General features: G+C 47.5%; 1 protein-coding gene across 1 annotated transcript in view; it reads left to right on the top strand.

The window, feature by feature from the left end:
* Window positions 1-14,107, top strand: part of LOC113992886 (exocyst complex component 6B-like) — a gene marked incomplete at both ends in the record, with an annotated part of 52,234 nt that extends 38,127 nt beyond the window's left edge. Inside the window, 3 exons of the mRNA XM_027730594.2 lie at window positions 9,723-9,806; window positions 9,903-9,949; window positions 13,987-14,107. Coding sequence (XP_027586395.2) covers window positions 9,723-9,806; window positions 9,903-9,949; window positions 13,987-14,107 — 252 coding nt within the window. The remainder of the gene's footprint in view (window positions 1-9,722; window positions 9,807-9,902; window positions 9,950-13,986) is intronic.
* Window positions 14,108-14,200: the final 93 nt, after the last annotated feature.

The following is a 14,200-nucleotide window of genomic DNA, read 5'->3' as shown; positions in this document are numbered from 1 at the left end:
GATGAGGAGGGTTTTTTCTCTCCCACCTCTCCCATCTTTGCTGCTGGAGGTGGCCACCAGCACTGGACTGGTTGGTGGAGCAGGAGGGAGGTCACTGGATCTGTGATTTCAAGCTTTGTTTTCTTCTTGCTTTTGCTTTGCAAATTTTTTTGCTGCTTTCAAAATACACTTTAAATTAACTTACGAAGCCAATGATTGGAGAGAGGGAAGGGAGGACTGGAGCTCCGATGGAACCTTCTGGGTGGCCTTTCTGCTCTCATGGCCCTGGGTAGCTCTTGGTTAGAGTTTGTTTTATAGTCACAGGATGGTTTGGGTTGGAAGGACCTTCCAGCCCATCCAGTGCCACCCCCTGCCATGGGCAGGGACACCTTCCACCAGCCCAGGTTGCTCCAAGCCCTGTCCAACCTGCCCTTGGACACTTCCAGGGATGGAGAGTCCACAGCCTCTCTGGACAACTTCAGTTGACTATCTCCTGAGCTCTGGAGTGCTCTTTTCCTTTGGGATCACCTTTGGTTGTGCTCCTTGGCCTTCTTCCTCTTCACTAGGTCTCCATTAATTTATTTTCAGGTGCTTGAGTCCAAGTCCATTAAGTCAGGAGGGTCCTACCAGTGCCCTGGGGTTGGATACAAGCCCTGAAACCACGGGAAGTTCACTTTGAACCTTGGGATTTAATGCTTAAAGAAGGAATGGGTTGCATTTCATCCAGGGCACAGGTTGGAGTCAGGGCTGGGTGGAGGGGAAGTGTCGGATTCTGCAGCTGGGATGGGGCAACCCTGGATGTGGGGACAGACTGGGAATGAGAGGCTGGAAAGCAGTGCTGGGAAAGGGCCCTGAGGGTCCAGTTGGCCCTGAGCCAGCAGTGCCCTGGCAGCCAGGAGGGCCAACCTGTCCTGGGGGGCATCAGGGAGGGGATTGTCCCGCTCTGCTCTGCCCTGGGGAGGCCTCTCCTGCAACATTGGGGCGGTTTGGGGGGACACAGTGGGAGATATGGAGCTGTTGGAGTGTCCAAAGGAGGGCAGTGAAGGTGGGGAAGGGCCTTGATTGGAAGCCCTGGGAGGACACTGAGGGCACTTGGTGTGTTCAGCTGGAGCAGAGGAGACTGAGGGGAGACTTCATTGGGGTCTTCAACATCCTCAGGAGGGGCAGAGGAGGGGCAGGGACTGAGCTCTGCTCTGGGGGACCAGGGACAGCACCCAGGGAAGGGCTGGAGCTGTGCCAGGGCAGGCTCAGGTTGGATCTCAGGCAAAGGTTCTTCCCCCAGAGGCTGGTTGGGCACTGCCCAGGCTCCCCAGGGCAGTGGGCACAGCCCCAAGGCTGCCAGAGCTCCAGGAGGGTTTGGCTGATCCTCTGGGGCACAGGGTGGGACTCTTGGGGCTGGGCCTGTGCAGGGCTGAGGGTTGGACTGGCTGATCCCTGGGGGTCCCTTCCAACTCGGGATATTCCAGGATTCTGTGGTGATCAGAGGGCTGCTCCAGAGGTTGCAGAGCTCCGAGGGAGAGACTGAGGGAGAGACTCAGCTCCAAAGGGGCTCTTCCCTCTCTCTTCCCCCCACGCACTTCTCTGCTTCCCTTTATCTCTTTGTTTTCGGTATCGAGGGGGGTGTTTACAGTCAACAAACAGTTCCACAGAGCAGGAGCCTCCTTTTTGATCCCCGAGCACCTGCGTGTGTATCCATGGGATATTATTTGGGAATATTTACGTGTTTCAAGTTAAGCATCTGCTCAAGAGAGTCGGACTTCTTTGTGCCTCATTAGTGGCTACTGGTGTTCTCTTATCTCCAGAGATCTTCAGGGCATGTTGAATTTATTTTCTTGGCAGTTTTTCCGTGGCTGCACGAGCTCCTGGTGGTTTGTTTAAGCGCTGGAAAACCTGTCTGAGCTCAAGGAGTGTTTGGACAAACGCTCCCAGGCACAGGGTGGGATTCACGGGGTGGGATTCTCAGGGTCTCCTGTGCAGGGCCAGGAGTTGGACTTGCTGATCCTCACGTGTCCCTTCCAGCTCAGCATAATCTGTGACTGTCACCTCATAAGAAACCCTGCCTGTTTCAACTGATTTCAGGGTAAAAAAACGGTGGTTTGGAGGATTTTAAAGCTTCTGTGCTGCTTTGGATGAGGTCTGGCCCATCCAAACTGCTGTTTCTTGAGGAGTTGGACCCGTGGGGCCAGTTTGGGGCACGTCCATGGAACTCTGGGGTTATGAGAGGGGAGCAGAGGTGGGGTCCAGGTCGGATGGAGTGACTTTTTGGGCATTGACACGATGCCAAGTGTTGTTTGGCACTCGGAGGCAAATGAAAATGAAACACTGAAAGAGGGGCTGGTTGAGCCAGGTGAGGGTGACACAGCCCAGGGCTCTGCTCCTGACAAGGAGGGGGGAAGGAATAAACTGTTCCTTGTTGGAATGAGACTGGGATTGGCTGAACTGTGACTAAACCCCCCCCCATGAAATGGGACATCTGGCCCCAGGTCTGGCCTTTCCTTCTCCCAGAATGTGACTCGTGGGACATGGTTGGTGACCGGGATGTTTGGAGCCCAGGCTGGGAGATAAATCGTGTGTAAAATGCACAGAGGTTTCCAAAATCTCTTGTGTGGGCTGTTTGTAAAGAGTGTTCTCCCAGGCTGGGAGGTGGGATAGGGACAGGGATGGGGTGGGAAGGGACCTCAGGAGATCTCAAGTCCAACCTCCTGCCTGGAGCTGTGAGACCAGAGCAGCTTTTTCAGGGCTTTATCCAGTTATTTCTTGAAATCTTCCAAGGATGGAGATTCCAACGCACCTCTGGGGGCTCTTTCTGCTGCCTGACTGTTCTAGTTGTGGAAAACTACCAAAACTTCCCATCCTTACCCACAGAGGGGGCTCCCAAAGCTGTGGTTCCCCGGTCTGTGTCGCTGCGAGGAGCTCAGGGCTTTCCAGGTGGGATATTTGGTGTTTGTCCTTCTTGGAGTCCCTCATGTTCACGGTGGTCGTTCCTCCAGCCTGCCAGGACCTCTCCAGATGTTATCCCTGTTGACTTTTCCCCTGACTTGGGGGCATCTGCAAAGTGGATGAGACCTTGGCGTTGCTCCTCAAGATCGTTGGTGAAGGTCCCAAAATTCCTCCTGTTGTTCCTTCTACTTGTTATGGGAATCCATTAAAGCTTTAACTGTTGTCCAAGGCCAGGTTGGACAGGGCTTGGAGCAACCTGGGATAGGGGAAGGTGTCCCTGCCCATGGCAGGGGGTGGCACTGGTTGGTCTTTAAGGTCCCTTCCAAGCCAAACCATTCCATGATTCCATGTAGTGCTGATAAATTAATAAATCCAGGTGGGCAGTGGGTTTAAGACTCTCCTGGAGAAGAAATTAAAGCCAAATTCATCACTCTTTGCTTAAATCAGTCTCAGAGGTGTGACTGAGGTGCTCTGTGGATCAGGGGGTACAAAAACCTTCTCCAGGGGCTGTAAAATTGGGCTGTTCAAGTAAATTTGGGCTATTTCTGCCTATTCCGTGCCTGGTGTCAAAAAACCTACAATAAACTGAGCCCAACTTGGGTTTCTCAAGGGAGGATCTTCTCAAGATATATCATCATAGCACATCCCCCTCCTTCCTGTCATGGCAAGGATATTTTAATGTCAGAACTCAGAGGACTCACTGATTTTTGAGGGAATGTTCTGATGATGTTGCAAGTCCAAAGGGTGGCTCAGCCAGGAACATCCCGTGGGAATCGTGGAGTATGGGTTGCTGTGTGTCACCCAGGGAGCAAATCATGACACGGAGCGTTTCTGCAGGGATTCAGTCATCCAAAATATTGTTATTGACACGCTCTGGATCCCAAAAGTCCCATTTCACGAGGCACTTTCATCATTTCTGGGGACAAGAGCACGAGAAAACTCAGAGCCTGGTTTTTTTCCCCCGTGTAATCCCAGCTCGATTCGTTTTCACCTCTTGAATTCTTAAACATTTTAAGGTTGGTTTTTTGGTGGTTTTTTTTTTTTTTTTTTTTTTCAGCTGCTGGTTTTGCTTTCTTGGGATTCTCTCCTGTTTTCCCTTCCCTGGTGCTCATCCACACTCTTAATTACCCTCCTCTCGTTGCCAGCTCTGTGAACTCCCAGTTAATTGGGGGGGAAAGTTCTGCCCCGTCATTTTAAAACTCTGGAGGGTTTTTCCTGGACTGGGGATATTGCAATAAAGGGGCAGTTTGGAAGTGGAAGTTTGGATTCTTCAACTCCCTCAAAAGGATTGAGGATGGGGTGAAATCCTAAAGGATTGAGAATTGGGTGAATCCTGTTAAAACTGAGGAGAGGAATGGGAAAAGGAGCTCCTTCTCCTCTCCCCAACCTTGGTTTTATGGGATCATTTTGGCTGGAAAAGCCCTTTAAGATCAAGCCCAGCACTGCCAAGGCCACCACTAAATCATGTCCCCAGGTGCCACATCCACTTTAAATCCCTCCAGGAATGGGGACTCCACCACTGCCAGGGCTGGAAAACCCTTTCCACGGAGAATTTTCCCCAAATATCCAACCAAAAATCTCCCTTGGCCCAACTTGAGGCCGTTTCCTCTCGTCCTTGGGCTGTGAGAGAAGAACGGGATTAAAATATAAAATACAAAAATAAATATAAATTCAGAGGAGTAATTTCTAAAATAGGGGGATCCCATGACCTGTTCTGGAGACTTTTTTTGGTGTGGTTTCCGTGTTTGTTGGGTTTTTGGGGTTTTATCCAGAGGAGAACAGTAGTAAAACATAGGAGACAGGGGACTAATGGATTGTCTGAAGACCTGGGAAGTTGAATGGTCTTAAACAGATCAAACGGGGGAAACTGGGTGGTCTGAGCTCAAACTGCCACCAAGGGGAAGAAATATTTTCCATTTTTAGGATAATATAATGTCCTGAGCAATGAAAGTATCCGAGGAGACGATGGAGGAATGGATTTAAGAGAAAAGGATGAAAGTGTGAGCGAGAAATATGGGAATATGGTCGAGAGAGATGTCCTGAGGAGGAGTTTTGTGTTGAAAGAACCTCTCCTGAGAGAGTCCCTGATTCCTGGGACAGTCAGAAAAGGCTCCAGAAGGAAAACACTTGGAACAGGGCACTGGGAGGAAGATGGTTTTGGTCACATTGGCAGGACTCTGGGCCATAAATTTTAGGGAAACTAAAATGTGAATAGGATTTTATGATTTTTTTGGGGGGTGTGGTGTCAAAGGTCTTTGCTGTTCCTTCTCTTCACTCCTGCTCCTCCTGGCTGTGGAAAACACTTTTTCCTCTGAAACTCCAGTCCAAAATGAGTTTCATTTTCAGGGAATATGATGAAGTTGGTGCAGATGCTTCATCTGCCTCAAAGCCATCGGGAAAGTAAGGATAGAAACCTGAACTGGGGTTTGTCCCAGTGGGGAAGGAGGGGAATGGTGGGGTTGGGGATTTTGGGTCTTGGAGCCAGGCTGGGAGAGCTGGGGGGGTTCCCCTGGAGAAGAGAAGGCTCCAGGGAGAGCTGAGCGCCCCTGGCAGGGCCTGAAGGGGCTCCAGGAGAGCTGGAGAGGGACTGGGGACAAGGCAGGGAGGGACAGGACACAGGGAATGGCTTCCCACTGCCAGAGGGCAGGGATAGGTGGGATATTGGGAAGGAATTGCTGGGTGTGAGGGTGGGGAGGCCCTGGCCCAGGTTGGGCAGAGAAGCTGTGGCTGCCCCTGGATCCCTGGAAGTGTCCAAGGCCAGGTTGGAGCAAGCTGGGCTAGTGGAAGGTGTCCCTGCCCCTGGCAGGGGGTGGGACTGGATGGTCTTTAAAGCCCCTTCCAACCCAAACCATTCCATGATTCCATGAAACAGAGAAGTTTTTAAGGAGGTGGGATGACTCCTTGTCCTTTCTTCCCTGAAGGAATCCGTGGTGAGGGGGAGGTGAACGGGCAGAATTCCAGCTGAACTGTCTGCCTTTGGTGCAGTCTTAGCAGAAATCTCCCAAATCTGGTCTTTAAAGGTCTGATTGGTGTCTGAGGTGTTCTCCAAGTTTCCAGTAGGTCCTCGAGGTCACCACAAAATACTGGGGGAAGTGGCAACTTCTGCTTGTTCAGCAGCAGGGAATAATTGCTCCTCAAATCCCCTGGGATGGTAAAACCCAACGTGGTGTCCGGTGGGAGCCCCCAGCCATTGTCACCCAGGTGGCTCAACCTGGTGTGCTCTTGGATGGTTCCAAAGTTAATTTATTAAAGGAATGGGGGAAAAAAAAAAACCCTCACCTTCAGCTTTAAATTTGCACCACAAATCAATTAATTAGTTAATTAGCTCCTGTTTATTGAGCAGTTTCCCTCCGAGCTCTCGGTGCTGCTGCCGGGGGTGAGTTGATGAGGGGGGAGATGATCAGGGGGTTTTTGTGTAGGTTTTGGGAGGTGAGGCACAGCTGAATTTCATAATTATCTTTGGTTTGGTCCCATCAGAGGTGGGGCGGGAGTGGGACAACCCCCTTGTGTCTTGGGAGAAGGAGGTGGTCAGCACCAGCATCCTGAGAATTCCCAGCTCCCAGACCTGGGAGAGGAGCTCCCTGCTTGTAGGTCCTCTGAATTTATTGCTTGGCTTAATCACTTCATATGGCACTTAAATTTTATCACTGGGCTTGATAAAAGTTGTAATAATCCTCCTTGTGCTGTCCCTGATTTCTGGCTTGTGATCCTTCCCTTTCCTGAGGGAAACAGCTTTGGAGAGCGAGGAGAAGACACAGGACAGGGAAATGCTGGTTCCCAGATATTTCTAAAGTCCTCCTTAAAATGTCCAGTTAGTTGCAGGTTCAAGTAGATTCTTAACCTGGTCCCAGGAGAAAGGCTGGGATTTGCACCCAGTCCAGGTTTGTCCCTTGCCAGGGTGTTGACACCACTGATGGATGGATGGATGTGCCCAGCATGGATCAGGAGCTGCTCATCCTGTGCCTCCCTGACTCCCACCTGGAATAAAAATTATAATCCAGGGACAAAAAAACCCCTTTATCTTTGCAGTGCAGGGGTGGCAAGAAGGTTTTTTTGGCTGGATTTGAGCACCCTTGGGAAGGGCAGAACCGGGTTGGGAGAGCTCTGGGCACCTCAGCAAGCCTGAATTCCTTTGAAACCCGGAGCTCCAGCTCGGAGAAGACAAGGAGCAACTCAGGCTATGGCTCCTCGAGGCTTCTTTGCAGACATTTCATAAGAGCCCGGGAGCTGAGGGCATCCTGAGGCAGCCTGGTTGTATAATGCCAGGACAGCTGGAGAATCATTAAATTACCATCAGGTTGCCTTTTCATTAATTTATTTCCTGGTGTGGAGCAGGTTGACAGCTGGTGCCTCGCTCAGGTGATATTTGTTGTTGCTTGTTGTTTGTTTTGTGAATTCTAAATGAGATTTCTCTCTCTCTCTCTTTTTTTTTTCTTCCCCGTCTCCTTCGGCTCCCAAGAGTTCAAAGGGAGCCGTTGTCCCTTCTCTGAAGTGTTTAGAATCCAATTTCAGACGGAAAACAGCGCGGGCGTGGAGGGAGGGGAGGGAGGAACAGGCGGGGATGAAACGTCCCAGGTTTTCCACCTGGAACGCTCCGGTGGCTCCCGCGGGCGTTGGAGGAGCCTCCCGGCTCTGGGGCCTGGGGGTGGGATCCTCCCGTGGAGCCAGGATGGTAAAACAAACCACCCCAGCAGGGCTGCTCAGGGCCCAGGGTGGGGGGTGAGTGGCACCCGTGGGGTGTGGAGCTTTTCGGGGTAACCAGCTCTCCTCCGCAGCTGAGCTGGGAGAAAATGAGCTGGGAATTTTATTTTTCCTGAATGTATCGATGGGTCTCGTAAACTGCTGTAACCCCACGCAAGCCACGTTCTCCTGGAATTCCTTGGGTTGGAGAGATCTTAAAGCTCATCCCAGTCCCACCCCCTGCCACGGGCAGGGACACCTTCCACCAGCCCAGGTTGCTCCAACCTGGCCTTGGACACTCCCAGGGATCCAGGGGCAGCCACAGCTTCTCTGGGCAACCTGGGACAGGGCCTCCCCACCCTCCCAGCCAGGAATTCCTTCCCAATATCCCATCTAACCCTGCCCTCTGGCAGTGGGAAGCCATCCTCCCTGTCCTGTCGCTCCATGGATTGGAAGGGACCTTTAGTAATCATTTAGTTCAACCCTCTGGAAGGGTTGAAGGCAGGGACACCTTCCACTAGCCCAGGTTGCTCCAACCTGGCCTTGGACGCTTCCAGGGATCCAGGGGCAGCCAGAGCTTCTCTGGGAAACTCATTCCAGGGCCTCCCCACTATCCCAGCCAGGAATTCCTTCCCAGTATCCCATCTCCACGTACCAAGGACTGGCCAAGTGTTCAGAACTGGGCACCTCATGTAAGGGAACGTCACACACTGGTTTGGCTTGGAAGGGACCTTAAAGCCCATCCAGTGCCACCCCTGCCATGGGCAGGGACACCTTCCACCAGCCCAGGTTGTGCCTTGTCCAACCTGGCCTGGAATTCCCTGATGTTTGTGGCTTTGCCTCCCTGTTTTCCTATGAATTTCTTGGTGTTCTTTGTCCCCCCTTTCTTTTTGCTGCCCCTGGAACTGGTTGTTTCATTCCCCCCCTTTGGTTAAATCGATCTGATGTTTGTCCATGTCATGGTGCAGAAAGCAGCTGGTTGTATCCCTCTAATCCCACACCTCCAGGGTGACACTGGGAATTGGATACAGGAGAGCTCACCAGATACTCTCAGGACTGAACTGTTGGGTTGGGACTTGATGTTTTGAGGAAAACTCTTTGCTGTTTAAATTGAATTTTGCAGGAAAATGCTGGAGCAATGTGATATTTAATGATATTAAATGCAGTATAATATATTAAATATATATAATATATGCAGTTTATATTGTACCAGCCATGGTTTGGGCACAGCCCCAGGGCAGTGATTGTCCCTGTGCTGGCACTGCTGGGGCACCTCCAGCCCTGGGGGCAGTTCTGGGACCCTCAGACAGGAGGGACATGGAGGTGCTGGAGCGTGTCCAGGGAAGGGAATGGAGCTGGGAAGGGGCTGGAGCAGCAGGAGCAGCTGAGGGAGCAGGGGGGTTCAGCCTGGAGAAAAGGAGGCTCAGGGGGGACCTTCTGGCTCTGCAACTCCCTGACAGGAGGGGGGAGCTGGGGGGAAGTCGGGTTCTTTTCCCAAAAAACCACGCAGCAGGACAAGAGGAAACAGCCTCAAGTTGCACCGGGAGAAGTTTAGGTTGGATATTGGGGAAAAATTCCTCCTGGAAAGGTTTTTCCATCCCTGGCACAGCTGCCCAGGGCAGTGGTGGATCCCCATCCCTGGAGGGATTTCAAATCCCTGTGGATGTGACCCTTGGGGACAGGGGTCAGTGGTGGCCTTGGCAGTGCTGGGGGGGATGGTTGGACTGGCTGATCTCAGAGGGCTTTTCCAACCTAAAGGATTCTGTGATTGCAGATCCGAAGGAATGTTGGATGTAGTGGTTCGACCCCACTCAGTTACTGCTCACCCTCCACCTCCTCAGAAGATCTGGAGGGATTTCAAATCCCTGTGGATGTGGCCCTTGGGGACATGGGTCAGTGGTGGCTTTGGGGTCAGTGGTGGCCTTGGGGGAACAGTTGGACTCGATGATCTCAAAGGGCTTTTCCAACCTAATCAATGGGTCAGTCGTGGCTTTGGGGGAACAGCTGGACTCGATGATCTGAAAGGGCTTTTCCAACCTGACCAGTGGAATGATTTTATATTTCAACTCAGCCCTGAATTGGGATAATTTGAATTCCCTAAATGAACCTTTCCTCTTTTCCAGGGCGCCCGAGAAACCTTCGAGAGCTACTACAGGAAGCAGAGGAGAAAACAAGCCCGGCTGGTCCTGCAGCCTCCTTCCAACATGGTACCTCCACCCCTGCTCCCTGGGGCATCCCAAAATTTCCCAGTGGCTCTTGGGCCACCTCAGTTTTAATCTTTATCCCTTTTTTCTTCCTTGCAGCACGAAACCTTGGACGGCTACAGGAAGTATTTTAATCAAATTGTAGGGTAGGTGTTCTTTTTATACCCTTTTTATACCCCCCCCCCCCCAAAAAAAAAACGGGAGAGGATGAGGAATGTTGGAATTTTTGATGGTCCTTCAGGCCCAAAAGAGGGAAATGAAAGGTGGTTTGTGCTTTTGAAGTGGTGCAGAGTGGATTTTATGGCACCAATGGGAGCGTGGAGGGACCTGCCAGCTCTTGGAGCAGCCAGTGGATTTCTGGGAATTTCTGGGAATTCGAGGATAAATAACCTCTGTGAACTCTGTGCACCTTCTTGCCCTGCTAATGAGGGGAACAGGCCCTCTGCCTCAATTATCCTTGCATATTTAATAGTTATTCTGTGATGGTTTTCCTTGGAAAGGAGGTGATTCTCAACCCCCTGGTCTTTATTATCGCTCCCAAATTTCACACGAGTCTTCCAAACCCATCCCAGCTCCAAGAGGAGACTTCCAAAGGCTTTTTAATCCCTCAAACCCAGGGGATAATTGGATATTTTCATCCCCACGTGCTAATAATTTCAATATCTAAGTATCACCATCACAAATCCAGTGCTGGACTGGATTTCCTCAGCAAAACACCCCTGAGATTTTTGGGGTTTTGGGGGTTTAAAACATCCCCTGTCACTCTCCCTCCCTAAAAATATGGGGTTTTGGAGCAGCACATTCCAGAACTGGGGGTTGGAGTGGCTCTAAATTGTTGTGAGGGTTTGGGATATCTGGATGGGAGAGAGGATTTTTCCCTCCCCCTAAAACATTTTCCCTGGAGTTAAAGCATTTTCCCTGGAAATAAAGCCCTTTTCCCTTATATAAAGCCCTTTTCCCTGTATATAAAGCCCTTTTCCCTGTATATAAAGCCCCTTTCCCTGTAAATAAAGCCCTTTTCCCTGTAAATAAAACATTTTCAAGGTAAAAAGAAATTTAAAAGGTAAATAAGAAATGTATTTCGGCGCTTCCTTAGAACTACAGACCCTTTCCCTGTAAATAAAGCCCTTTTCCCAGTAATTAAAACATTTTCCCTGCAGTTCAAGGATTTTCCCTACAGTTAGAGCATTTTTCCTTGGAGATAAACCACTTTTCCCTATATTTCCAGCATTTTTTCCCTGCAACTGGAGCATTTTCCCTGCAGATAAATCATTTTCCCCTTCATTTAGAACACTTTTCCTTGCACTTAAAACACTCTCCTTGTATTTAAAGCATTAAATACATTAAACATTTAAACATTACCATTAAACATTTTTCCCTTTCCCTGAACCATTTTTCCCTGCAATTTCAGCATTTTTCCCTGTATTTAAAGCATTTTTCCCTGTCCTTAAAACATTATTCCCTGCAGTGGAAACATTTCTTCCTGCAGATAAAGCGTTTTTCCTGGAAATAAAGTCCTTTTTCCTGGAAATAAAGCCCTTTTCCCTGGAAATAAAGCCCTTTCCCCCATAATTTAAACATTTTCCCTGCAGTTAAAGCATTTTTCCCTGCAGTTGGAACATTTTTCCCCATAAATAGAACATTTTTCCCCATAAATAAAACATTTTTCCCTGCAGATAAAACTTCCCTTCAATTAGACCATTTTTCCTAGCATTTAAATAATTTCTCCCTGTATTTAAATAATTTTCCCCTGCATTTAGATATTTTTCCCTGCATTTAAATAATTTTCCCCTGCATTTAAATCATTTTCCTCTGCATTTAAATCATTTCCCCCTGCATTTAAATAATTTTTTTCCCTGCATTTAAATAATTTTCTCTGTGGTTGGAGCATTTTTCCCTGCAGATAAAACCCTTTTCCCTGCAATTAGACCATATTTTCCTGGCATTTAAATAATTTTCCCCTGCATTTAAATCCTTTTCCCCTGCATTTAAATAATTTTTCCCTACATTTAAATAAGTTTTTCCCTGCATTTAAATCATTTCCCCCTGCATTTAAATCATTTTCCTCTGCATTTAAATCATTTTTTCCCTGCAGTTAAAGCATTTTTCCCTGCATTTAAATAACTTTCTTTTGCATTTAAATAATTTCCCCCTGCGTTTAAATCAATTTTTCCCTGCAGTTAAAGCATTTTCCCTGCAGATAAAACATTTTTCCCTGCAGATAAAACCCTTTTCCCTGCCATTAGACCATTTTTCTTGGCATTTAAATAATTTTCTCCTATATTTAAATAATTTCTCCCTGCATTTAAATAATTTTTCCCTACATTTAAATAAGTTTTTCCCTGCATTTAAATCATTTCCCCCTGCATTTAAATAATTTTCCTCTGCATTTAAATAATTTTCTCTGCAGTTGGAGCATTTTCCCCTGCAGATAAAACCCTTTTCCCTGCAGTTAGAGCAATTTTCCCTGCATTTAAATCATTTTCCCCTGCATTTAAATATTTTTTCCTGCATTTAAATCATTTTTCCCTGCATTTAAATCATTTTCCCCTGCATTTAAATCATTTTCCCCTGCAGTTGGAACATTTTTCCCTGCAGATAAAATGATTTTTCCCTGCAATTAGAACATTTTCCCCTGCAGATAAAACCCTTTTCCCTGCAATTAGACCATTTTCCCCTGCATTTAAATAACTTTCTTCTGCATTTAAATCATTTTCCTGTGCATTTAGATATTTTTCCCCTGCATTTAAATAATTTTCCCCTGCATTTAAATAATTTTTCTCTGTATTTGAATCATTTTCCCCCTGCATTTAAATCATTTTTCTCTGTATTTAAATACCTTTTCCCTGCAATTAGATAATTTCCCCCTGCATTTAAATCATTTTCTCTGCATTTAAATGATTTTCCTCTGCATTTAAATAATTTTTCCCTGTATTTAAATCATTTTTCCCTGCATGTAAAGCATTTTCCCTGCAGTTGGAGCATTTTCCCCTACAGATAAAACCCTTTTCCCTGCAATTAGACCATTTTTCCTGTATTTAAATCCTTTTTCCCTGCATTTAAATAATTCTTCCCTACATTTAAATAAGTTTTTCCCCGCATTTAAATCATTTCCCCCTGCATTTAAATCATTTTCCTCTGCATTTAAATCATTTTCCCTGCAGTTGGAGCATTTTCCCCTGCAGATAAAACATCTTCCCCTGCAGATAAAACATTTTTCCCTGCAATTAGAACATTTTCCCCTGCAGATAAAACCCTCTTCCCTGCAATCAGACCATTTTTCCTGCATTTAAATAATTTCCCCCTGCATTTAAAGAATTTTCTCCTGCGTTTTAATCATTTTCCCCTGCATTTAAAGCATTTTCCCCTTTATTTAAATATTTTTTCCCTGCATTTAAATATTTTTCTCTACATTTAAATAATTTTCCCCTGCACTTAAATAATTTTCCCCTGCATTTAAATAATGTTTCCTTGCATTTAAATCATTTCCCCCTGCATTTAAATCAATTTTTCCCTGCATTTAAATCATTTTCCCTGCAATTAGAACATTTTCCCCTGCAGATAAAACCCTCTTCCCTGGAATCAGACCATTTTTCCTGGCATTTAAATCATTTCCTCCTGCATTTAAATAATTTTCTCCTGTGTTTTAATAATTTTCCCCTGCATTTAAATCATTTTCCCCTTTATTTAAATAATTTTTCCCTGCATTGAAATATTTTCCCCTGCACTTAAATAATTTTCCCCTGCATTTAAATAATTTTTCCCTACATTTAAATAAGTTTTTCCCTGCATTTAAATCATTTCCCCCTGCATTTAAATCATTTTCCTCTGCATTTAAATCATTTTCCCTGCAGTTGGAGCATTTTCCCCTGCAGATAAAACATTTTCCCCTGCAGATAAAACCCTCTTCCCTGCAATCAGACCATTTTTCCCGGCATTTAAATCATTTCCCCCTGCATTTAAAGAATTTTCTCCTGCGTTTTAATCATTTTCCCCTACATTTAAAGCATTTTTCCTGCATTTAAATGATTTTCCCTGCATTGAAATATTTCAAATGTGCCTCCCACCCTGTGTTCCCGGATGCGCCGGTGCCGCGTCTCCGTTCGCGGGGGTGGCCCGGGGATGTCTCCGGGTCTCTCCGGAGCCGGAATGTGATGCCAGGAATGTTGTCCCCTGTCCTCAGGTTCTTCGTGGTGGAGGATCACATCCTGCACACCACGCAGGGCTTGGTCAACCGGGCCTACCTGGATGAGCTGTGGGAAATGGCCTTGTCCAAAACCATCGCCGCGCTCCGGACGCACTCGGTGAGTGGGAGCCTGTGCATCCCTCAGCCCTGAGAATCAGGGAATCAGAGAATCAGAGAAACACGGAATCACAGAGTCATAGAGTCATAGAGT

The sequence above is a fragment of the Pipra filicauda genome, unplaced genomic scaffold, assembly GCF_003945595.2.
Source record: "Pipra filicauda isolate LSUMZ 115617 unplaced genomic scaffold, ASM394559v2 scaffold844_size67700_pilon, whole genome shotgun sequence".
NCBI classification, from domain to species: Eukaryota; Metazoa; Chordata; class Aves; order Passeriformes; family Pipridae; genus Pipra; species Pipra filicauda.
The sequence above is the reverse complement of the archived record's forward strand: the minus strand, read 5'-3'. Positions and strand labels throughout refer to the sequence as shown.